Here is a 26,356-nt window from a genome sequence, read left to right on the forward strand (position 1 = left end):
TGTTCGCTCAAACCACTGAACTGCCCGAAAAAGAGTCACAAAAAACATTCTAAAATATGGTTTGATAAAGAATGTTTCGTTTTGAGAAGGACTCTAACTGAGCTATCTAACAAAAAGCATAAAAACCCTTACGATGAAAACCTAAGACAAGAATACCATAAAGCCCGTAAAAATTTGAAAAAGCTCAACAAATTTAAGAAAACTAAACTACTTAACTCAGATATCGATAACCTAGTAAAACACAAAAGAAATAAAAAATTTTGGAGTTACCTGAAATCAATAAACGGAGATGGTCAGAGTTATAACTCCAATGAGCTTGAAGAGCCCATCGATAAACTTTACGATCATTTCAAGAACTTACACTGGAAGCCAAAACCCTCTTCCTTGTCTTCATTCCATATATCTGTTATAAAAAACAAATTAGCCCTAGACCAACAGAAAGACACTCACAACTTTTCGGACAAACCTTTTTCTTTACATGAAATTGAAACCACTCTAAAACTACTTAAGTCTGAGAAGGCCCTCGGCCCCGATAGAATACGAAACGAAAAGCTTAAAACGGGTCAGTCGCCTCACTTAAAAACTGCAATTTGCAAACTCTTTAAGAGTCCCTGTCCATAAATATGGACAGTGGGCTATCCTCGGGGAAATGGGAGGTGGCCGCTTAATAGGGGTTGGCAGCTTAATAGAGGTTTGTGTACCTTGAATACTTTTTCCCTATCGGGTTATAAATTTAACTAAATTTCTTAGTGAACATGGAGTCAATTCAAGACAATCATGATAGACGTCATTCTGGGAGACTCTGGGGCAGTTAGTGGGGGCGGGGAAAAAGTCTAAAAGGGTCTTCGCCCGAACTTTTTTCTCACCCGTTTAGACTTTTCCCCGCTCCCAATAACTGCCCCCGGGTCTCCGAGAATGACGTCTATGATGATTGTCTTGAATTGAGTCCATGTTCACTAAGAAATTTATAACCAGATGGTGAAAAAATATTCAAGGTACACCAACCTCTATTAAGTGGCCAGCCCCTATTAAGCGGCCAGCCCCTATTAAGCGGCCACCTCCAATTTCCCCGAGGGTAGCCCACTGTATTACATGTAAACCAAAAATAATTGCACAGCGCGAAAAGACCTAGGTACGAGTTTAGCGTTACAGTATTTACGCAGGGCGTGTAGGTAGCGGTTGTCTAGTAACAGATGACAACACGGGCAATGGTTAACTATTCATTCTTTTCATTGCTTAATTTAATCTCTTCCTACTCAACGAGATTGTGTGCCCCCCTGTGGTTCCAAGCCTTTCGGACCCTTACGTATTAGGATAGAAATTGTCCTACCCCTAACCCCTAAAATGGGATGACAGCATTGCGTGACGAACAAACAACGAACCGCTGCAAGCAAGGATTCAAGCAGCAATAGATCAAACGATGATCGAACGTAATGTTTTGGTGGAGTGCAAAGCAAGCAACTATCTACAAATCACTTAGCCGTTTTTGACTTAGATGCAGTGGTGATCATATGTGTCGAAAGAGGGTCATAGATTCATGGTATTCGACCATTAAATAAGTTGACAGTTGGCGATGTACATCGGACGTTGTGTAAACAAAAGCAAACTTCTGCTTTATGTGCGACGAATGGTGACGGAAACACGTCAAATCGGCGTTTGGACCTGCTTTTTACCGCAAATAAGGTTAGAACATTTCGAAATTATCAGCTCTGTGTCTATTTCAACTTCATATAGCTCAAGACATGTGGCGCGTGCTAAAATATAAGTCTAACCCGTAAATTGAAATTTGACGACGGACGGTCAAATATCTGCATTTTTAACGTACTTTGAAAAGCTCTCGCGTCGCTCACAATCATTTGCCCAAAGACATTTTTACAGGAATCTGTAGACCATCCTTCTGCGATTCAACCACCAGAAGCTTAATCCATTTGAAGGTTTCGCACATGGTGAAAATCAATTATTTTTACGACGTACTTTCAAGTGAATGAAATACATTTCTTCGAAATTTAATTATTTTGCACCCAAAAACAACCGCAACATTCCCTAAAATCAACCCAGTACACAATTAAACATTGCACAAAAATATTTGAGTGTTTTAAAGACGGAAGAATGATGTGGTTTTTGCATGCGAGGCTCTCAAACTTGTTTAATAAAATGGTGCGTCAAATGACGATTTTAACGGAATTTGGTAATTTGCATATTTCTTTGAAATAAAAGGATATTTTGCCAAAAACACTATCCAGTAGTTTTTGTCATATCCTAGCCTATCTACCATAGGAATATGAGCGAAATCGAATTTTCGACCCTTGCCGCGAAATTAAGAATTTGTCTGATTTTTACAGGCAGGCACTCTTAACCTTATTCTTGCTGGCGGTTTCTTCCCCAGTGGCTGGTGCAAGGGTATTATAACTCTCATATTCAAATCAGGAGACAAACAAGATCTCTCAGATTATAGGGGAATCTGCATAAACAGTTGCCTCGGAAAACTCTTCTCCGCAGTACTCGACAACAGACTGAAAAATTATGTACGCGATCAACATGTTTTACACCCTGGGCAAATTGGCTTCATTTTTAATCATCGCGCAACTGATCATATCTCCACCGTCAGAACTTTGATTGACAAATACGTCACTCATACAACCAATGGCAAGCTTCATACATGTTTCGTGGACCTTAGAAAGGCATTTGTTTCAATATGGCACGTCCGTCTACTCTACAAATTGCACAAATACCAAATCGCAGGAAAATTTTATGACCTGATTAAAACTCTTTATTCAAAAACAAAATGCTCTATTCAACATGGTGACCGAAGGAGCAACTATGGACTATGGAAATGGTGTCAGACAAGGCTGCATCCTGTCTCCCACGCTTTTCATTCTTTATTTGAATGAAATGCCTTTTCTTCTTGATAAACAAGACAATGATCCTATAGTATTACCAAATGGTTCTTCTTTAAATTGTTTATTATATGCAGATATGTGATTTAATACTTATATTTCACTTAGCTACTGGGGTACAAAATGCATTGTCCTGGACTACGAGTAGTCCCTCTTTCGCTTAGTCCGTCGTGCGTGACGCGAAAGAAAACTGGGAGAAAAAAATAGCCACGCGAAATCCTAGGGGTGAGGAGCGCGCGCGCGCTCCTTTCGCGCGCTCCTCGCTCCCAGGATTTCGCTCGGCTATTTTTTTCTCTCCCAATTTTCTTTCGCGTCACGCACGACGGACTAAGCGAAAGAGGGACTACTCGTAGTCTACATTGTCCACACTCTCTAAATCTTGTCACGACTGGATAAAAATTAACATGAAAAACAACAAAATCTGTTATTTTCCAAAAGAAACATAGAAAATCGATTCTCGCTAAACATTTTTTTTTTACATTAATGAAGATCATGATAAAATTAAAATTACCGATAGTTACACTCATCTCCGACTCCGGTTTTCAACAAAAAGTAGTTTTAAAGAGAACAAAGTAATCTTAAAGGAGAAATCCAGGAGATCAATTTTTGCAACTCTTCGTTACCTTGATTTTCTTATATTGCCGCTCCATATTATTAAAAAAATATTTAATTCTTTATATCTTCCAATCCTTGTGTATGGCTCTGAGGTTTGGAGCATTTACGACAAAGATAATAACAACTCGTGGGAGAGATACATAATTGAAAAAACACATCCATATTCCTGTAAACAAGTTCGAGGTGTTAATAAGCAATGTTCAAAAGCATCCTGTAGAAATGAACTTGGGCAGTTGCCTCCAGAAGAAATAACCGACATAACTATTATTAAATTTTGGATACATCTAGAAAATCAACCAGAAGACAGTATTGCAAAACAATGTTTACAAATATCAAAGGACCTGGGGCTCGTTTCTCGAAAGTCCTGGAAACCTTTCGGGCCCTGAAAGCCATAGCAAAATCTCGAACCTTACGATTACAGAGCTGTTTTATTCACATATTCTTAACATAAACAGAGGTTCCCTTCATACAAAAAGTTTCAGGCGTTTACACTTCTCCGTTTTAAGATACAGATGAACTAAAAATGGCTTTACGGGCCCGAAAAGTTTCCGGGGCTTTCGAGAAATGGGCCCCAGGCCGACAAAGACAACAAGACCATAATTCTAAAAGTAACCGACCTCGGTAAGAAAACAAATCTAACTATATTAAACTTAACTAAAAATAACTCCCTGTCATTCATTTCTCAAGTTCGGTTAACTCTCAACAAAGAAATGAAATAAAACATAACAAGAAGTTGATTTTTTTACTCAATGTTCAAAACTGATTGTCATGAAGCTCATTTTTTGAATACAATAAAGAATCCCGGTAAATAAATTTCCCCTCGGAAATCATCGATTACGAATTGAAACTGGCAGACGAACGATTCCCAAAACCCCAGAAAATCTTAGAATTTGTCCTTTCTGTCATTTGAATGAAGTTGAAAATGAATTGCATTTTATACTTTTCTGTCACCTTTACGGTAATTTACGCTGGAAATTTTTTGAAGAAAAAATAGGAAATACGATCATTTTGATGTTTTAGATGATAGATCGAAAATTCTGTTTATTTTTAATAATGATGACCCCTATATCTGTAGACTGTAGACTGTAGCTGCCTATATCCATTCATGCATGAATTACAGATAGAATACTAGTACTTAATCAATTCAATTATGGTAGTTTAGTTACATTATTTTAGCTGTATTATATTTTAGGTAATACCATGTACTAATATGGGAATACTGAAATAAATTGTTGTTGGTGGTGATGCGGAACAGGACTAGAGGATTAGAAACAGGCGGTCAATAAGAGACCGGTTTACTTCGCTATCCTAATGAGTTGCTTAGTAAAACGTAGTTCAGCAGGAGCAATTTAAACATTTCAACAAAATATATTGCCATTGGACAAACTACATGCAAGGGATGTCTGTTAACGAGATATTCCCCGTTATTGTGCTTCCTTTTTTGTCACTCCCACGTTCAGGAAATATTTAATTGTTCGTAACTGCCAGAGCAAGAACTGAACAGCATTTTAATTGCGTATTAAAGATTTCTGTAGCTTGCGTAGCTTGGCGGTTTAAGCAACTTTTTAACTAATTTGAGCGTGAGCGCTAAAAGCGGCGTTTGTCAGTTGTCTGTCTCTCAGGCTCCTCGCGGCATCGCCGCTCGTCAACGCGGCTTTGGCGCTCGTTACCGTGGCTTCGCCGCTTTCCTTACCCGCTCAAATTCCTAAAAAACCGCCAAGCTACGCAGGCTAAGATTTCTGCACATATATCTCTACACCTGCTGCGTAAATAAACTCTCATGTTTTCATGCCTTCGTGACAATTTATAAAAACAAAACATGGCATGCAGAATGCAGCGTAGCGTTAAGAGCTCCTAATAGCATTGTAATCCTGGTCCCCGGGGGGGGGGGGGGACTCCCATATGGAGTGGACGGGGATGCTCGTCGGAAATTTTGAATTTAACCCCCAAAAGAGACCAATGTGGGGGTGGCCGAAGCTTATGCAGACCCCTAAAAGAGACCAGTTTATAAAACAGACAAATAAAAAGTACAGTGACTTTTAATGATGGCGAATTTGTTTATATGAATTGAGTAAATATACAGAATCAAAATTCTTTCTCTTTTGTTATTTCTTCGCGTGCAACCCTTGTCGAGACCTTGAAGGCTAAAAATAATGACATTTTGCTCAGAACACCCTAAGCGAGACCAAAATCCAAAATTTACACCCCTAGTTCCCCCCCCCCCCCGGGTCCTGGTTTACATTTTACGGGCTATTTCAGAGACTCATTCAATTTGATATCAGATATCAGCACTCCATCACTGCCTGTCTGTTAACCTTTGATCACTTTCCAGTGTTTGAAATCTTTACGTCACCACTTTGAAAGGTAACCAGGTCGCCTTCGCGTCACATAAAAGTATACGTTTATTTGCTGTTACACGGCACTTTCTGCAACTAAGTACGAAGATAGGTTTATCTCAAAATGGTTCCCGGTGGTTTTAGTGAGGTGAAAGAGGCCACTGAAGAAGTGCAGCAAATTTGCGATCAGGTATCTTCAGCTTCCTTTAACATTATTTCTTTAGCATAAGGGCGCTTTGAACACTGCATACACATTTCATTTGCCATTAGACAGTTGATGTTTGTGGCAATGCCCTTGCAATTTGCAAACTTCCAACCAGTTTGCTCTCTGATAATACTCTTAGTGACATAACCCTCCAATGATACAGTACAACTCAGTTTTAAACTTGGATGAAGCTCACTCTGTGGGTACAAAGCAACAAAATCCGGCTGTCTCCGGTAACAAAATAGCCCGAGTTATAATTTCCGCATTTATATCAATCCTCAGTTTCTACTCCGTTTGTTTCTTATACTGCTCGGTGTTCAATTTTGAAACTAGTTATGTTCGTGGTTACTGATACGTTCGATTGGTCAGTACTGTATCAGCAAGGAAACAGAAATTTTATGGTGACTATTTCTGTTTCTTCTGCCACAGGTGAAGAGCCAGGCTGAGGCCAAAGCCAAGCAAACTTTCGACCAGTTCCAAGCCATAAGTTACAGACAACAAGTTGTGGCGGGAATGAATTACTTAATTAAGGTTAGCTCAATTATGTTTCGCAGAATGTCGGTGGTTTCGCCTACAAGTCGTTCCGCCTACAAGTCGATTTGCCTACACGATCCGAGTCCATTCGGCTACACGAACTGAGTCCAATAACGTTGTTTCGCATACACTTAAGTCGAAAACACTTTGCGAAGATAGATGAACATTACTGTCAGACTTCTTTTGGTGAAAGGAAGGTCGAATGGAAAATCACGCAACAATAGTTTTGCATTAATTAAAATCTCTTACTCTCTAGCGACCGGCCTTATGCGCCTACTGGCGCGACGAGAAATGATGATGACTCTCTAGCGCCACAATGGGGACGTGTGCGTGACTATTGTTGTCACGCGCCGTAATTGTTGTATTGTGACATCCTACGCCATATTTTCAGGCGGAAGTTTACATCAAGAGCGGGAAGTTAACTTTCGCCCAAAAAGTATTACGTCGGCCGAAAATATCGCGTCGTCCCGCGACTAGCTGCCCCTGGGTCTCCGAGGATGTGTATGTGAGGGAACTATTTACAGATTTTAAAGGTTACGGAGCTCAGTCAACAAAAAAATCGAATTACATGCTGGAGCGACCCATAAATTTGAGCGGTGAGCGAATACTGATTGATTGGAAAAATCATCCCACCGTTCGAAAATTTTAGCCTGCAGGGAGCTTTATTTTGCTCTTTGAATCTTTTTATTTATTATTAAAAAACACTCACCTTACGCGGGACACTTCTATCGTAAAGAAAGTAAACATTTTAAACCAGAAGCATAGGTGATATGCTTCTGTATAAACTAATAAAGATGACCTCTGAAATTTTCAAATCGGTGGTGTATGACGAATGTGGGACAATTGTAAAAAATATCACGCGCAGAAAAATTCTCGTACTCGATTCGCGTGCATAATAAACAAAGCAAAATACGCGCGGTTAAAGTCTGGTACTCATATGCCGCCGACATACCTGGGACATTTATGAACATTTATCGCCGGATCATAATCTATCCCAGGCATTAACCGCCGGCTTGCCTGCGAAGTTGAGCTGAGTTCAACTTCGCAGGCAAGCCGGCGATCCATCGCAGATGCGTCGGGGACCCACTGGGACAGATCGCCGAACGTTGTCAGTTGCAACCGGCGACTACGTCGCAGATAGATCGGCGAACACGTATCATTTCAAGTTAAAAGTGAAGTTTATTTCTCTGCTCTTTTGGTACATGAACTCGTCCTGTTGGTGATCTTACAAGCTATAAGTATTAAGTGTAGGCGAATCGACTTCAATGTAGGCGAAACGACTTCGATGGTGTAACCGAATCGACTTGGGTGTAGGCGAAACGACGCATCATTTCAAGTTAAAAGTGAAGTTTATTTCTCTGTTCTTTTGGTACATGAACTTGTCCTGTTGGTGATCTTACTAGCTATAAGTATTAAGTGTAGGCGAATCGACTTCAATGTAGGCGAAACGACTTCGATGGTGTAACCGAATCGACTTGGATGCAGGCGAAACGACCGGCTTCCGTTTCACAGTAACAACCAAAAATCTTTCGAGTTAGTTTCTGTTCGTTGGAAGAATTTCGCAATCAGGAAACAAAAAGACTGGCATTGAGAATAGAAACCGGAGTGGTATTCGATTATTTCTATCACGCACATCCATTTATTGACTCACACGCACTCTGTTAAAAATGTTCCGACTTTCATAAACGTTAGTTCAATCATGTTCTCATCCTTCCTGGGTTGAAACTACCCAACAATTTACGGTGCGGGCAATACTACATAGCCGGGCAAGGACAGGCACAGTAATAGCGAGGTGTTTCCAAAGAAAAGAAATCACCAATCAAGGGGCTGACAGCCAAAGGACTTGCCAGAGTACTGTTCTCGTCATTTACAGTTCATACGTCACGGCTTCGCGTCTTGAAAGGTTCAGCTTAAATTTTTCAAGTTCTTCGTTTGTAATCCGTGTTAATCGTCTCCATCCCTAACTATCCTTATTCTTCTATGGTCTATGATTATCTGTTTGGTGTTTTTCTATCTTAGGGAACTATTATTTTCAGGTTTCCTTCAATTTAAAGGTCATTTTGTACGTGTTCAAAATGACTCAAAATACTGTGACTGCAAGAGCTCCGTCAAGGAATCTGTGATCTAGAAATAGAGATTGAATATACCCGTTATAGAAATCACTTGCTCCTTCCTTTTCTTACTTCTGGATCATGTCATTCCTAGGTTTGTGTTGGCAGTACTAGTACTTCTTATGTCCACATGCTCGTGTATCAGAGTTTGCCATACCAAGGATCAACCCTGGAAGTAACTGCTATCGAGACTGGAATGAAGAAAAGCGATCCTTTGGAGCCTTTTCCCTAATTGATGCTCTTGCCAAGTCAAGAACGTCTCAGTTCTAAATAAGCTGTTTCAGTGATGTAATGTTCTCAAGTGTAATAGAGTAGACAAATTAAATGTATGCCGGTTTTGAGTTTCTTTTCACTGACCTTGTTTGAAAGAGTTTTACTTCGCTGTATGACTTCATAGTGAAATGAGCACTTAATAATTTGCTGATAAATTGATGCGCCTCAGCGATCCATTCTCGGTAACCCTTAACCCTAAAAAGTTGTTCCTTTGAGAGGGCTGCTGGTTGCCTCCATCAACATCTGTTGGTACCACTGTTGTTTAGCACTTAGGGATATGGCACGGCTAAATGATGTAGTATGGCCGCAGAAGTGAAGATTTCTTTAATTCTAGTGACGTCATGATGCGGGTTCCATAACGGCTTTGCCGCCGTAGCCTTATATGGGAAAGTAACTTGTTTCATGTATTCTTAACTACATGGGAATACGTCTGCTGTTTCCTTCCCATTTTAACGCTTTTTCACTGTTTGAACAGCCAAGTTCGAAGATGACGTGCTCAATCATTAAAGTCCGTACCAAAATTTTTGTTTTGTTTAGAAAACTTGAACGATTTAAACACTTACACGAGCGAACAGCCGCAGATAAGAAAGCTTCGTATGTACTAAGCTGACCTATAATTGTTTATTGCTGTTAAAAATAATATGTACTTCATCTGAGAATCAGAGTTTCTGTATGTTCAGGCTTATCTCGTTGTACGAACACCCGTCCGTGCCGAAATCCGGAGTTTATAAATTATCTGTTAGTGCTTTGTTGTTGAAATTACAGAGGGTTCTGAAAGGCATATCTTAGTTCTGGGAGATGTAAGACGGATACAGGAGGAAGAATTCATTCTTGTTACTGAAGTCCATATAATGTCATTAAAGATTTGTACATTATTCATCGTGGTGTAAGATAGGATAGATGAATTTTTCACTCGTTTGTCTAACGAGGAGTCACTTTAAGATGTAGATTGCGACGTTTCGAGTACTATACTGCTAGTCTTCATCAGGCGATGAGGTCAATTGTTGCGTGTCGCTATTTGTAGCACCTTGGTTCGCTGCTATTGGTGCATTTCGAAATAATAATGAGGATCGAAATGCACCAATAGCAGCGAACCAAGGTGCTACAAATGGCGACACGCAACAATTGACTTCATCGCCTGATGAAGACTAGCAGTATAGCAGTCGAAACGTCGCGATCATCTACATCTCAAAGTGACTCCATCGTGAGACAAACGAGTGAAAAATTCCTCTATCCATATAATGTGTAAGAAGAATCAAGTCCCTGGTTTCTTTTAGCGTTTATGTAAAGACACAGAGAAGCTGCATACGCTGTTGACGTCCTCTGAAATCTTACTTTTTGAGTTGCTTGTCCCTCGCAGCCAAGTAGCCGTAAAAGTACCTCCCCGTTGCCTTTCTTCAAGTCCCCATTCTATCGTCTTTATCTGCCTCTGCACAACTTCGGAAACTCTACCGTTGTATACTTCAAAAATGGACCTTGAAGAAACTGAGAAAAAAATACTTTACACAGTTCTAGAATGTAAGTTCCCTAGGGGGGAGGGTTCCTAGGGTGCTTCCCTCGGAAATTTGGAGGGGCGCCCTTCCAAATCTCCAAGTGAAAAGTCCTGAGGTTAGGGGAGTGCGGACAAGAGGCGGGGTTTTGATGCTTGGGACGGTCCCTCAGTCAAGCGTTTGATCGAGCGATCTGGCCACGGGATCGGGAAATTTGACTTTGACCAAAACAAGAAGCCTGGTGACGTGTCATATTTCAGACGCAGTTACTAAGCCTGTCTTTGCAAGTAACGCTTTGGCCAAAGGTAAGTTTTTATTTGTTTTCATCGCCATTTATCTGACCCTTTAGGCAGATACTGTTTATTTTGAGAAGGTTTTAACTTTAAGAACGTGTACGATTGTTAAACTCAGTGAAATCGAATTCTAATGTATCTTAGCGGTCTGTATAGCAACATTCCGACCGTCAAGGGGACAAATCAGAATCATCCTTTTCAACGCGGACCAGTTCAGCGGCTTCAGCCATATATTGACCGCTACCAAGAGGAAAGCATACACTTGACAAACTTATTTCCTCGCAAAAACACAACATAAGGTGTAGAGTTCATTTCGCCAGATCAATGTGAACAAAAGTTTAAAACCATTCTACCAAAAGGCTAGAAACTCTACCATACCGACAATTAAACCGCTAACGGCGGAAAAGTATGTTAAACACCAAACTATTTGCCTTCGCCTCATTTGAAGACATTTCGAAGAATTCAGTGTAACTCAGGTTCAAGGGACTCAATTTGCATTGGTGATCTGATACCCTGGGGATTATGCAAATGAAAGTATAAAATAATTTGCACGTATCCCACCCGATCACTCTACTCGAGGCTGTGAAAGCGAAGAGGTTAGCGACCCACCCTCCCACCTAACGATTACGCCGGGCATAATCTAGCTGTCCACTTCTATTTTCGCGCGGTCTTTGGATTGTCCCAGACAAGAGTAACCCCCCATAGACTCCCCATGCCTTATTACCATGTCTTTAATAACAATACCTAGGGTAGAATATGTCACTATTTCAAGGCAGCTAGGCGATATTTTTGTACCGGTGGAACGAGGCGAGTAAAGCTTAAGTCCTTGCGCGACATTCACGCATTTCGTGTTCGCTGTTCAGTATAAGGTATCTCTTCTGACATTTTTCACGTTCCTTTGTTTCAATGAGGGTTTCATCTATAACATGAAATTGGCGAAATTACAGGTTTAAAATGTCTCAGTCACTGCAACTTAGTGCTCCGCGCATGATCTCCTCGACGTACGTTTCTAACGAGGACGATCACGCGAGACGTCCACGTTTCCATTATTTAAGGGTTGTGAGCAATTTCAGTGTAGGATTGCCTGGAAAATTGTTGGAAATAACATTTCCACTAGAAATATAGAATTGATTTGGATGAAAAGTTTTAAACACACGAGTTATCACCATATATAGTGTCATTAAAAAATAGCGCAAAGATTAACAGTTTGACTCGAAATAAGTCCAACGTAGTCATTTAAAAAAAAAAAAAAAATTGGAACGCTGTTCTGCGGCATTTTGTAATAACTACGCATTTTGTAATACCTTACGCATTTTGTAATAAAAGTTGCAGCATTTTGTAATTACCTGCAGTATTTTGTATTGAATGCAAACGACGCATTTTGTAATAAGAGCTGCAGCATTTTGTAATAAACGTCAGTCTAGCAATATGTAATAACGTGGTGACGCAAATTGTAATAAGTCTCTTCACACGATAATTTCACCAAGCATACAGATTGGCTGGATTCCCTTCAACACCAACCTGATGGAAAATCAGTTATTATATTATTGCAGGATTTTTTAAACTGAATATGAGTACAGTATCTGCATGGGTATTTGTACAGTAGATGCACGCGATTTTTTAGATAAGTTCTTTTTTCTCACTTTTGTCCGAGTCTTGGAATCAAGTTAGGTTCACGAAAAAGAAAGTAATAAAACGTCAACATTTGCGTGACAATGGGTGGAACTATTTCACCTGGTGGTATTCCATTCTCCATTATGAAGATTTAGGAAATTTTTAAGGAATTGGGAATTTTATTTTCCAAAATTTATACACCTCTCAGACTAAAATTATGCCACATGCTTATTGAAAATATAGATTTGCATAGAAGTATGTGGGTTGTTTAGCTCCCAATATCTGCTAAAAAAGAGCACTTGACAAACTATATTAAGCCAGTGTTGAAGGGAATCCAGCCAATCTGTATGCTTGGTGAAATTATCGTGTGAAGAGACTTATTACAATTTGCGTCACCACGTTATTACATATTGCGTAGGCTGACGTTTATCACAAAATGCTGCAGCTCTTATTACAAAATGCGTCGTTTCCATTTAATACAAAATACTGCAGGTAATTACAAAATGCTGCAACTTTTATTACAAAATGCGTAAGGTATTACAAAATGCCGCAGAACAAACGCTTCACGAATTTTCGTGTCATCCTTGCGCAGGGCCATGTTAGTCTTCTCTGTATCGTTCCAATTTTAGTATATGTGCCGCCGTTAAGCGAGTACGTCTACAGCATGGTATAGGTAAGGCCGACTATCATCGGTTAGTTAGCTTGCATTTTGACCCGGAGGTTCAGCTTGGTAAAAACTTTGGTGTATTGGTTTTCCTCTTTTCTTCAAGAAAATTAGTTGAGTAATAAATTTTAGAGGCTCTAAAATCACGAATGCGGGGGATGAGGGTTTTAGATAACTTTGGTGGACGACAGGCGTGTTTAAATGGCACTGCGGGTAAAAGTCAGTGTGGGATATGGGTGTCTGTAACGGTCAACTCTTACAATTATTAAACGCTAACCACTGTCCAGACAATGATAATTAGACTAGCCTGAGCACTATTTAGGCTAACTGAAACGATATTTAGGCAAACAACCCTCGGGGATTAAACCGGAGCGTTATTCAGCCCCGGTAGGTTATTACAATTCATGGCACTACTGTACGAGCGATAATTAAGCTTACATGGAAGAATGCTGCCTGTCTCGCATTCAACCAGTTCGCACCCCTGGGGCCTGTTTCTCGAAAGACCTGGAAACGTTTCGGGCCCGGAAAGCCATTTTTAGTTAATTGGTATTTTAAGACAGAGAGGTGTATACGCCTGAAACTTCTTATGTGAAGGTAACCTCTGTTCACATTAAGAATACGTGCATAAAACAGCCCTGTAGTCATAAGGTTGGAGATTTTGTTACGGCTTTTCGGGTGCGAAAACTTTTTGGGACTTTCGAGAAACAGGCCCCTGAACTCATTATAAACTTTCTGTTTCGAGTTCTCCTTCACCTTCTATGGATTAGAGAACAAGAAATAAGCATGTTTTGTGTGATTTTGGTCCATTATGCCCACAATGTTGACTTCAGTTCTTGTTTACTAAGAGAAAGATAAATTTTAAGCACTTGATCGCTTGTTGAGTCAATGTGGGTGTGAACTCACTTCAAGTGAGTGAAAAACCTCCAGCTAGCACAAGGAAATACAAAATAAGTGTGAAACCTCCAGCTACCACAAGGAAATACAAAATAATATATACCTAAAAAAGGCCAAGGGATGATCTGTAAAAAAGTCCGGGATTCCATATAAAAACAGATCAGAGAATTGGTTGGAAGTACATAGTTATGTCTAACTAGCAAATAAAGAAGCCTAAGCCGTGTATTTCACTGTGATAAAAAACAACGGGCATTTGAGAACACAAAGGAAATGTAGAAAACACAAGTTGCAGGAGAGTGTTTTCTACATTTCTCAAGTGTTCTCAAATGTCTGTAGCATTTTATCACAGTGTAATAGATGGCTTAGGCTTCTTCATTTACTTCATGATATAGGGGTAATGTGGCGAAGAACAACAAAACACGCTTTTTCTATGTTTTATACTCTGAAAAAACATGGGTTTTGACCAATCAGAGTGTGTGTGGGGTCATATCTATTTTACAATAAATAATAAAACTGTAAAAAGTAAAACTATAGCAAACTGGAGTTAGAGTACTCATGCATAATGAACTCCATGAAAACCTCTTAGCTCTAACCTTAAACTTGTTTACTTTCATAGTACTACAAGTCTCTACTGGAGGAAGATTCCAAATATGTGATATTCTTTGGAAAAAATGGTAAGCTTAAGGCTAACCATAGTGACTTTTTGTCATTTCACCATGCTCAAGTAATAAACTGCCAGGGAAAGCTCAAGATAAAACTAAGACTACACGTGAAAATGGGCAGGCACAAAACCTTCACATTTATTCCACTGATGCAAATTTGAGGTGTTCTTTTCCTTTATGCTTTAATGCTTTAAGATACAGCTTCTAAACTAGACTAGGAGGACTAAAATTTAAAAAAATCTAATTTTTACGGTAATGAAATCTAACCTAACTACATTATTTTAACAAAACCCTACACTGTAGATAGTAAAATATGGAAGATTACACAAATAAATGAATAAATGAAGGAATGAATAATGTAAATAGATAAATAAGTATGTAAGTGAAGTTATACCAGGTATCTTATAGTTGACATGATTGTTGATTATAAAATAAAATTTCGCTGTAAAGGTAAATTACATATATGGTTAGCTGATTCCATTATCATGTCCCATCTAAGTTGTTTAATCATAGGAGTAACATGGAGTAATATACATGTAGAGTAATTGTGTTAAACAAAGCAGCCCTGCCCTTTATTGTTGGACAATTTCAATATCAGATGGTTGATATTTTACTTAGTATATGGATTCCATGCAGAACTAGAATATTTTAATTGAGGATGTAGAAACCTAGTATAAACTTCTGATTTCATATCTTTTGTGCAATCAGCCAGGACTCTTCTCAGAAGGCCCAGTCTTCCATTGAAGTCACAAGGTTGATTCCAGTTAAGGTTCTGGTTGGTAGTAATGCCTAGATATTTTGTTGAGGTTGCTCTGGAGATGGCCTGGCCATTCATTAAATAATCATGAAAAAGTGGTCTGTACTTGTTAGTGATTCCCAAGTGATAGCATGTAGTGATATTAAAGTGTAATTGCAAAAGGCCAGTCCATTCACATAGATTGTTTAAGTCTCGTTGAAGTGTCTTGCTGATCATTGACCTCTCTACACATGACACTGTCATCTGTGAAAAGGCACATTTGGGTGGTGTTCTTACGTAAGCACCATCTTGTGCTGAGTGTGCCGGCTACTCTTGAGAATTTTCAAGATATAAAATGTACATAAAAATAATCTTTTTGTTGGATTGCTTTAAAAAATTTTTTCTTTACCTGTACAAGCTGAAAACAATCAAAATTTTGGCTGAGAACTTGAAAGTCAAAAAAGAAGACAACCTCGGGTGAACTACTCTGGTTTAGACTTGATGTAGCATCTAATGATGCATACATAACTTGGTGAATGGCTTTCCCATTGTGCCCAGAACTAAATTTAATGCAGTTAACTAACAGTCTCTTTGATGTGAGCAGTAATGTAAGGTAGCTGGTCATTCCAGATACAAGAGTGATGTTAGAAATATTGTATATGTGATGAAATAGAGACCTACACTGTAGACACTCCCCAGGAATACCTCTGGCCATTTGATGACCTTATACTAGTCAATGCATCCTTTGGGGAGGGGGGGGGGGGGAGTGGGAGAATTTGACATCAGTGCTTGATTTTGGGGTGTAGAATTTGACACTATATGGGAGGGTTACTGAAAAATATATAACAAGAGGTAGTTTTAGAATTGATACCTCTCAGAGGTGAAAAACATTTCAAGCCACACCCAAAAAACAGGATCTTGGTACCTCTTAGGGATTCTTTTCAAAATTTCCGACGAGCACCCCCATCCTTTTTATATGGGAGTTCCCCCTGGCCCCCTCAGGGAGCTACCTACAACCCTGAAGAACTTTCAGAAAGTCAGTTGCATTTGCTCATTATGCATACATGGTGAGCAAATGAATCTTTGAATCTTTGTATCATTTCTCAATGTATTTATTGCTATTATAGTATTTCAATTTGTATTTTTATAGCTTTTCAATTTGTTTTTTTCGTTTACATTGTAGCTGAAAAACCCACTTAGGGAGCTTCAAAATTTATAAAGTTTGTATGTAAACAAAGAAAAAACAAAGAAAAATAGAAGTGGTTTCACACAAAATTATCGCAGGAGTGCTCGATACAAATACATGTAGAACAAAATTATTAAAGTTATTTAAGTCTGTATGTATATGTATGTTTGATGTATACATGCGATATCTTAACATGAGAGACTTGCCATTGAGCCTACTAATTTTCTTGTTCAACTATTCACTATTCTCGGGGCTTGTTATTTTGAGAAATTGTACGGCTCCCTCAACTTTCCCTCTGACTTTCTGTGTTTTTGACCTGCAATTTTGAAATTATCCTCAGCTGGATATTAATGAAAACAGAATATACTACACGGATCTACACGGTTTTCTGGAGCTCTTCTCATTAGTGTTCTCTCGGTGATAATGGCGTGACTGCCTTTATAATGTACTCGATCTTTATGGTCAGCGGCGTGATCGTAAACTAACAAATTATTAAAGTTTGTATGTATTTGTATGTATGTATACATGCAATATCTTAACATGAGAAACTTGCCATTGAGCCTACTTATTTACTTGTTCAACTATTCACTATTCTCTGGGTTTGTTATTTTGAGAAATTGTATGGCTTCCCCCAAACTGTCTTTCTGACTTTCTGTGTTTTTGACCAACAATTTTGAAATTATCCTCAGCTGAATACTAATGAAAACAGAATATGCTACACGGATCTACACGGTTTTCTGGAGCTCTTCTCGTCAGTGTTCTCTCGGTGATAATGGCGTGACTGCCTTTATAATGTACTTGAACTTTATGGTCAGCGGCGTGGGCGTTAACTTACTTACTCAGTTGTCAAATTAAATGCAAATTCATGCAAATTGGAAAGAGTTCAACTCCCACGGGATTCGCCGCTTCATTGTATCGAGAGAGATCGGAGGAGTGCGCGAGGTTGCATTCGTTTCCACTAGGAAAGAGGTATGTGTACTTTGCTACGTTTCAAGCGAATTTTTATTCCACTTTACATGATCTATGATTCATTTGTTACATAAGGTGGGTTCCTTTGTTATAAAGATAGACTAGAATGAGTGGAATATGACATTGCGTGAGCATGTACATGTAGTTTTACGCGCCCATAAATAAACCGCCCTTTGTGTTATCCCGCTCGAGCGATTTGTCGTAAATTCTGTCTTCGCTCGTGGGTTTTCATACGTTGTATTCACGATTCTTATTTCAATTATAGAAAAGGTCAGCTGATATCAAACTTTTCATGGCAGGTATTTTGAATTGAAACATTGAACTTGGGAAACATGCTTGCTGGTGGGATCTTTGGAATTCAAGGAAATCGATATCGTGTTTGGTCTTCAAGCCCGTGATTTCGGTCTTTTCAAGAGCTTTTTAAGATGGTTAATCCCAAGAGTTAAAGGTATGAATTATGCACGATACTAGTAATAATCAATGACTTGTAAAGTGCGTTTGATCTGTCTTATTTCTACTACTAGTAGTAGGAAATCATAGATTAGTAAGTGCGTGCGAATGTGGCTAATTAGCGTTGAGCAGGTTGCGGGCAAATTGCCAAAGAAGCATGCGGTACTTGCAACAGTTCGCGTACTATACTCTTTTTTATAGATATATAAGAACCTCTAATTTTGGAGCTGAGGCTGAATGTTCTTATAATTTTTTGCGATTTGAGGCTGAAAACGTTCTTAAGGTCTTAAATTTACACGGACTCCCACATGATAGATGTGATGTGATTGTATGTGTCTCTCAAAATTTGGCTCTTACCAACATGTCTTTGAGAGATTTACCTCCCTTCAAAGTTGAACTGTCATTAGAAATTGGTGAAAAGAATTTCACCATAGAATTGAAGCAGCTTACATGTATATCTAGCCGATCATTACATGTTTGTTTACAACTACAATGCTTCCATGGTGTTTTTGCATTTCTGTATCTTCATGAAGAAAACGTATTTACTATGAAAATTAGGAGCGTGTACCACAAGCGCCAGGATTGGCAATTCTTATACAAGTTGATAAATGAGGAGTCTGGAAGAGACTGTTTTACGGAAGATTGTGTCCTCTTTCTCAACAGTTTTTTTCAATGCTTTTAGAATTTTCTCGGTAGGAATTCAAGATGGTACCCTGTCACGTTTTCCTTTGCAATTATTTTTCAGTGTTAAGAGTCTGAATGTCGTATCCCTTATTGTAAGAAATACTGTGTGGTGTTGATATCTTATTAGTATGCACATTCCTTAGACAACCATTTGCTAAAGCTTGATCGTGATCTTGTGTACTACAAAGAGAGATAGCCAGGTATTTTTCTTAACTGTGTTATTTATGGCAAAGCCAATTAAACTTTTCATTTGTTCCAATGGTGGCCACTAGTTACATCGACTCCTTTCACGTGGTTTGTGACCACCAAGAGTCAGAGTACAATGACTCAATTCAGTTGGTTTAAGATAACCACAATGGGTCGTTTGGCACACTGGTCACTGAGTACAAGGACTCGATTTATTCAGGTTGCGTTTGTGACGGCAAAGGTTCAGAGTACATTGACTCAGTCGATCAACTGGTTTGTTTTCTAGTGAACTCTCTGTCATTGATAGCCATTCACAGGACTATACCACACACCATATTGGCTTTGTAGCTCTGTCAGACTTTCTGTTCACTTGTGTACACTTATATAAATTACTAAATGAACATAAGTAATTTAATTGCTGAACTTGTTATTGTAAAGATGTCCTACACATAGTTATCTCAAAACTGCTTTTGAAGAGAAACTTTAGAAGAAAATTACTTCCTGTAAATGAAATCTGCAGTTAACTCTAGCTTTATGGACAGCATTGTACAGTATTAATAGTAATATTTATGTCTTATTTTGACTCAGCAATAACATTATCACTTCTTTTTGGGTTATTTTTTTGTAACAAAAAAATACCTCTTAGTCGGCACGTCTGGGGTATGTTATGGATGGGTCAATGGATGAGTGAATGAGTGACTGAGTGAGAGATGTATGTATGCCACACCAATCAGATTGGAGCTACAATAAGCAGCCAATCAAATTGCCACTTGTTAAGGTGAATCATGTATGTGGAGATTTTCATCCTGATTTTAGAATGGCCATCTTTGTTTTTCTACAAACAGAAACACGTATTCTTCTGACATTTGTGACGCTTCTGTTTACTATGGTTGAGCCCAGGACTTTGTGGATGGGTTTCAAAAGAGTTCAGAATTCGATAATCAGCCGAAGAATCATAGTCTTTGGAATACACTAACATGTCATCGAGGCTTTGCCCCGGGAAATAGGCCCTTTGCAGGACCCGGTCATATGGTATGGAATTAATTATGCTGGGACGCAAGTTACACAGTGGGACTTGCAAAACAAAGGAAAGTTGGGCTGGACTGGTACGAGTTCCTTTGTTTTGGAAGTCCCACTGTGTAACTTGCGTCCCAGCGTAATTAATTCCGTACCATGTGACCGGATCGTGCAAAGGGTCTATTTCGAATGAAATATGAGTCTTAGCTGCTTGGTAACTTGGTGAATTCTAGGACAGGAACAATTGTTAGTGGTGCAAAATGCACTGTTGGGATGGTGAGGGGGCTTTTGTCCGTGATGGTATTTGCCAAGGTCCCATCAATATCATAATACATACAGTTCACGAAAAAAGAATTCAGTCCAAACCGTTAACGTTTGCACAACATGCTTCTGTGAAAGCAAGTTTCAATTAAGTAGCGCTATTTAGCTGGCTATTCACAGAGTAATACGGTCTTCTGCTTGAAATGTTCCTTGGAATTGATACTGAGATACTCATTTGAAATGGTTTTCTCTGTCAAAACCAAAGAAATTATGGACGGCTAGTTATGAACGAGAACACTGCTGAGTTTTGAAATTTGTTTTGTTGGAGATTAACATAACATGATATTTTTATTTGTTAGTTTCAAGTGGTAACTTGACGCTTTTGTTTTTCACACGCACGAGTAGTTGCAATTAAAACTGACGAAACAGTGGCTCTTGTTTACACGGTCAGAATAAACAAGCAACAAGCCAATCTAGCGGCTCGTCCAGGAACTTTAACTTGATATAAATGTTTTGACGTCTCTTCTCTTAGTGTCTTCAGGGGCATTTTAATTTCTTGTATTTATAGAAATTCTTAAAAACGGTAATTCTTAATAGAGATTTTCTTAACGGTTTGTGGTATAGAACATCTTCAAATATTCCTGAAGACTCCATGGCGGCAAGTTAAACCGCAAATTAATTAGATTAAACTTTGAGGCAACATGTTCTTTCATTTTGAAACAGATTACTTGCATGGTTCAAAAAGGTTAACTTACGTCTCATAAAGTGACAAGACTTTTTCTGTAACTGACTTTTTGTAACCAAAAAAGTCTCGGGCGTTGGGAAGGGTAATGTGACAAGGAAACGTCCCAAACTCTGCAGATTTTATAGCATCTTACAAAATCAATACAGCTTTTCATGTGTCTGGTTGTTTCAAGTCTCAAGTTAGGTAAGGCTAATGTCTTCTCCTTTAAGTGGGTTTTGATATTGATAATAATTTGAAGTGGTTTCTACGAACATGTCTTGTTATAAATTGAGTTAAATTCAATGATCCGTTGACCAGTAAACATGGCAATTTTACTATTTTACACCAACTGTTGTAACTTGATACTTTTGTTTTCCTCATAGCGGTATACATCACGAAACTCTTGTTTTCTCAAAAACTTAGGGGCGATGTACTTTTTCTTCATTGCTGGAGAAAACTAGTATAAAGTTAAATATGTGGTGGAAAATGGAACAAGAATGATTTTTTTTCACATTGCTAATTATCATTTAACGGATAAACAAAAACTAATCTAATTATTAGATGGTCAAGTCTGACCTGTTGAGTAACGGAATAGCGCGTTCTTATTCTGTTGCCACATATGCCATTAACAATAAACCACTTCAAATTAATACACAATGATATTGATTAATACAACTGAGAAGTGTTTCAAAGAGAATCTACAGTACAACCTATTTTCAACCACTGACTCTGGAAAGCTGGTACACTAACTTGGAACAAACACCTCTTATCAGATGTCAACAACTACCATCACCTTACAAATGTCTTTATCCGTGATGTAAACGAAATGGACAAACAGACCTCTAACAGACCAACTTAATTTGACTAACAGTAGGACTGATTTGACTAACAATCGACGGATCAAAACCGACCAATGACTGATGACAATTTTACACGAGTCTTATAGCCAATAACATCACTGCTAAACTGACCAATCACTTTCAATGGAGCAGATTTATAACACCATCTACTGGCAAACTATTCACTTGATGCTGAAGATGTCTTCTGCTCGATTTGTCAAAACGTCAGTCACCAACAACAGTTCTTTTCAGAACTACCCTCACCTGGACGATTGATGATTACACAATTTGAACTAAAGAATGTTTAGTGTAAGCTAAACCTACAGTGAAACAAATTCTATTTTTTTTTTCTTTCTGCACTGTACATCGTAACTAAACAAACTTGTTGGATTAACCTTATTATAACTGTTAAGAGTGAGTGCTGCTACCTTCGGGGGCTTTTAATTCACAAAAAAATAACTTTTGCATGCCCTGCGTGCATATGTTTTTACTTTGTGGGATTATCTTTTCTGCATGCTTCCAACCATGCCTCTTTATTTTCAAATTGTTTGCCTTCAGTGGCTGAACAGAAACAGTCAACTCCAAATTCTAAAGCATTAAATAAATCTGTTACTCAATATTTAAAATTCTTTTACAAGTTTACAACTTTTTCAGCAAATGTTTTCCTTTTGGAGGAAGGAGGATGAGGCTCTTGTGATTTCATGGCTGCTGGTGTGGGCAGGTTTCTAATTTGAGAAATGGAAAGCCTTGATGGTGCTTTCATCAAGGGTTTTATCCAGAATGTCATTGTATGCAGAAAATGAGCTTTCAACATCATAAGAACCAATGGTGGTTGTACAGTACAAGGATACCAACTTGTACAGCTCAGGGAGATTGCTTGCCATTGACTTCCAAAGCAAAGTCAAGTCAAAAGTTAGCATCCTTGTTATGTTTCACAGCCAAAGAACCTAGGTGGTTGATATAAAGCTCCCATTTATCTCTTGGGACTGCTTTGAATCCTTGAATACTATTTATGGAATAACAGGCTGTCCCCCATGTACAAAATATTTGCAAAGTTAAGCATGAGCATCCCTGAAGTTTGAACTGAAGAGGCACATCAGGTCCTTCTTCTCTTGGCAGGTGAAGTCACCTTCAAAACAATACTCAAAATCCTCTTTCTCCACCTTAGTATTAGCCTGAAGATACTCCAACAAGTTTTCCATTTTGTTATGTGCCTGGGTAGCATGTGGCATTCACTCCTGAAAATAATTGAGGCAAACCATAAGAGTTGGTGCCTTAACTTTCAGAAAGATAAATTGAGTGTGAAGCTTCCTCATGAAGCTTTCATCCTGATACATTTCCTCTTACCATAACAGAGAATTGTTTACAGCATTTCGGACCCAGTTCAGTTCCCTTCGCACAAATTCTTCAAATAAGAAATAGAGCTCTGCATGGTAGAGGACTGCATCAAACCTGGTGCTCCAGCTTTTAATTGTTGCATTTGGTGGCATTGTGACGTGGTCTCCTGGACTTAAGGCCCTTTGAAGGAAATTCAGAAATCCGTTTTTCCTTCCACCATAAACAAAGAAGAGGTTTGGGAAACACTTACCAAACTTGGTCTTTTCTTTGAAACCCTTTTTGAAGTCTGAAGCCACAAGATTTACAATGTGGCTGTGGTAAGTGATGCAGATGCAAAAAGGGAATAAGCAGGATAGGCTGTCACAAAATGCCTTCTTCATGTATGCTACATTGTCTGAAATGAAAACAGGGACATCATAATCTATGCAGTATTCATGCACAGTTTCACAACTGCCTGAGACCCAGTTCTGTTGTTTGTTTCCTTTAAAAATTGTGAGTCTAGTAAATATGCAACAAAACTGCCATTGGGGGCAAGTTCGCCAAAACGTCTAGTACATACGGTCTTTTTTCATCACGCAGCTTGTCTACAATTAATAACTAGCAGGAAAAACTAATGACAAAAAATAACATATTGTGAATTGTGAAACCTATCAACATTGTCAGGATCCCATTCAAACACACAGGCAGACAACTGGGACATGACAGTGGAATATAAGGCATGGAATTCTGATACAGCAAAAGAACAGAAAATGCCAGGGTTGAGTCTGATGTCAGTGTTGTCCCACTGGTGGAATTTTGACTTCATCCTTGATGAGCGGCAATCACAGTCAACATAGAGTACTTCAGGATGCGAAACATTTGCCTCTCTGCATTGTTTAACCCTTCAGTCATGTCTTGAAGTCCATCCCCTTCTGAGTCAGTCAACACAGACATGAGCGCCTGCCCATGCTAATTACCAACATTAGTCACCAGTCACCTGTGATAGCACAGTAACAGTTGCTTTTCCACCTAATTTCTTTGACACCTGTGTATCAAAAACAACAGAATACATGAACAAAAATTTCAAAAAAATTGTCCATTATCCATAAACCAAATGACTGGTTTTGGACAGTTAACTGTTTTTTACGTTGTATACTGCAAAAATAAACCTTTGTTAAAGAATTTGCTTATGTTCTCTCGAAAAAGTCACACAACCCTCAAATCACATGAATACATAGAAAAGCCATGGGAAAAATTCAAGTTCCTTAACTTAAATGAACAAGCAAGCAAGTAAATTTAACATCATAAAGAGGGAAACAGATATTCATAGTAAAAGGCAATGACAGTGAAAGCTATCAGATAAAGCTAAAAGAAGCTATCAAGAAAGAACTTAAAGAAATAAAGCTAGAAATGAAGCTATCATATTTAACAACAACAACAATAATAACAGCAACAGCAACCATTTTATTTTGTATATTACATAGAATATCATTCAGCAAAAGAATGCATTAAACTTAAATAAGCAAAAAAATACCTGTATGTAAGTAGAGCTGGAAAGTATCTCTGGTACCCCCCAACTGATCCAATACCACATTGGACCAGTCGGCAAATTTCCATTTACAAAATTTCCATTCAAGGTATTCAAGTTATCAATTTATAAATGATATCCTTGCTTCATCAGAGGAACAAGTCTCGTTACAAAATCATACCCTAAAACAGTTGGACTTACCTTCCATCCTGTATTTCTCCCTATGTATACATCAAAGTCACAGGTTTATCCATTAAGACTATCTGCCAAAACCCATGGCTTTATTCCCCACTTTGATGGTTTGACTTTTATGTACTGGGATATTCCAGTCCAATGTTTTGACTTTACCATTCTCTCATCAACAGCCACATGTTGAAAAGGTTGGTAGAGAGTCTTTTTTATCCTGGGAAAACTCCTAAAAGCTTCTCACCTTTGTCAATTTGTCCTGGATTGGATTGGATTGAATTGGATTGACAACATGAAGCATTGCGATAGGTGGCTTGAATGGGTCTCGAGTCATTATACTTTGTGACCTCAACCCACGGTACAAAGTCTTTGTGCTCCAGTTTGGGGGAAAGTGAGCTAACATTTACAAGGCCACAGTATAAAATGATAGCAATCATTTTTTTCATTTCCTTTGGAGAATTTTAAACCCAGGTACCACCTTTGTCAACATAGTGGGATTTGTTTCTAACAACTTCCAAAGGTTTTTGTAAAGGTACAGATGGTTCTTACAAGCTCTGCTGAACAGAAAAAAACTCTACAGCTCCCCACATAAGTTTGGGTAGCTTGTTTACAAGAGAGCTTTAAAGTGTTTATTGACAAATTGCTACGGTAATTATATATTACAACTAATGTGGAAATGTTTAGGAAATGATGCATGTACAGGAAATACGTTCACACCTAGCTAAGGTCTGATTAATGCCAAATCATGCTGAATATTTATCAATCATTGATAAAAACGGCATCCAGATCATTTTATTGCCTATGTAAAATAGCCTTAGCATTTGACCAAAAGAACTCCTTTTAAAACATGAAAATTTGTTTCAGTTTGCTAATAAGGACCCAAAATTATTGGACTCGGAGGTGACATTGAAGTCAGCATGTTTGTTTTTTTAATTCTTACTGGAAGTTCTGACAACTGGCCTTCAACAATTTTACATCTGACATGTAGTAGGCTTCCATCTCCTCTCTCAGGTTGAAGATATAGTTGTTGGCCACTTGTTCAGGGTACCACAGTTCAAACTTGCTCTTCTTTTTGGGACTCTTTTCCTCCAGATCGTACATGTCAGCAGGTAGCATTGACCCCTTGTAGTCCTGACTGTCAAGAGTGTTAATGAGGTGAGGGAAAAAACCTTCATGGAATTCTGTGAGTCTGAAGGTGCAAGAAAGCTGGCCAGAGAAAAGGGAAGAAAACACAAGGAATCGATGAACTTGAGCAGGCCCAATGTGAGTGACTGTCCTTGTACCCACGGTGATCTGGTACTTCACCTCTTGATGGGTTTGGTAGAGGTATTGAAGGACGAACATGCTGTTGGACCCTTTAAAATTGTGGAAGACAACAACGATGCTATGGTCAACCCCATTTTCATCCACGGCGAGGGTGTTCGGATGGTGGTCGAACATTTTTTTTTCAATAATTGTAATTTACAAAACACAGTTCTACAATACTCACTTACGTTACTTACAATACGGGTTACTTACGCTGCCAATACAATCTTCCCTGAAAAAAAGTTTTCCAAATTATTTCATTCAAACCGAAAGGAAATAATATTTACCTGTTCAAACAATCCAGAATGGTATCAAAATGTGATAAATGTGATTAAAATGTGATATGAACCAAGCCATGACAGTGCTCAAAAATAAAAAAT

At 38.6% G+C, this 26,356-nt stretch overlaps 1 protein-coding gene, 1 long non-coding RNA gene, 1 other non-coding gene and 1 pseudogene across 3 annotated transcripts in view; 2 read left to right on the forward strand and 2 right to left on the reverse strand.

Moving 5' to 3' along the window:
* The first annotated feature begins 5,875 nt into the window (after positions 1–5,875).
* On the forward strand, positions 5,876–9,054 carry LOC149098553 (cystatin-A1-like). The gene is made up of 3 exons (XM_089277723.1): positions 5,876–6,038; positions 6,483–6,584; positions 8,793–9,054. The coding sequence occupies exons 1-3, from the start codon at positions 5,973–5,975 to the stop codon at positions 8,928–8,930; spliced, it is 306 nt and encodes a 101-aa protein (XP_089133849.1). The 5' UTR covers positions 5,876–5,972; the 3' UTR covers positions 8,931–9,054.
* A 3,865-nt stretch (positions 9,055–12,919) lies between these two features.
* LOC149098554 (U6 spliceosomal RNA) lies at positions 12,920–13,023 on the reverse strand. The gene has a single exon (XR_016204013.1). It is a non-coding gene; the product is annotated as a U6 spliceosomal RNA (small nuclear RNA).
* Positions 13,024–17,404: 4,381 nt separating this feature from the next.
* LOC149098555 (uncharacterized) overlaps positions 17,405–26,356 on the forward strand; it is an 84,833-nt gene continuing 75,881 nt past the window's right edge. Inside the window, exons 1-2 of the long non-coding RNA XR_016203558.1 lie at positions 17,405–17,479; positions 17,779–17,927. This is a non-coding gene — a long non-coding RNA (uncharacterized LOC149098555). The remainder of the gene's footprint in view (positions 17,480–17,778; positions 17,928–26,356) is intronic.
* LOC149098556 (uncharacterized) lies at positions 22,696–26,111 on the reverse strand (annotated as a pseudogene).

This window comes from Orbicella faveolata, unplaced genomic scaffold (assembly GCF_042242905.1).
Source record: "Orbicella faveolata isolate gen_17 unplaced genomic scaffold, um_ofav_v1 contig_46, whole genome shotgun sequence".
Lineage (NCBI taxonomy): Eukaryota > Metazoa > Cnidaria > Anthozoa > Scleractinia > Merulinidae > Orbicella > Orbicella faveolata.

Bases quoted from the DNA above. Each gene is read 5' to 3' on its own strand.
- LOC149098553 (XM_089277723.1), top strand. From the start codon at position 5,973: ATGGTTCCCGGTGGTTTTAGTGAGGTGAAAGAGGCCACTGAAGAAGTG. The intron at 6,039-6,482 runs GTATCTTCAGCT...CTTCTGCCACAG, and splicing joins TGCAGCAAATTTGCGATCAG to GTGAAGAGCCAGGCTGAGGC. The intron at 6,585-8,792 runs GTTAGCTCAATT...TGTCATTCCTAG, and splicing joins GAATGAATTACTTAATTAAG to GTTTGTGTTGGCAGTACTAG.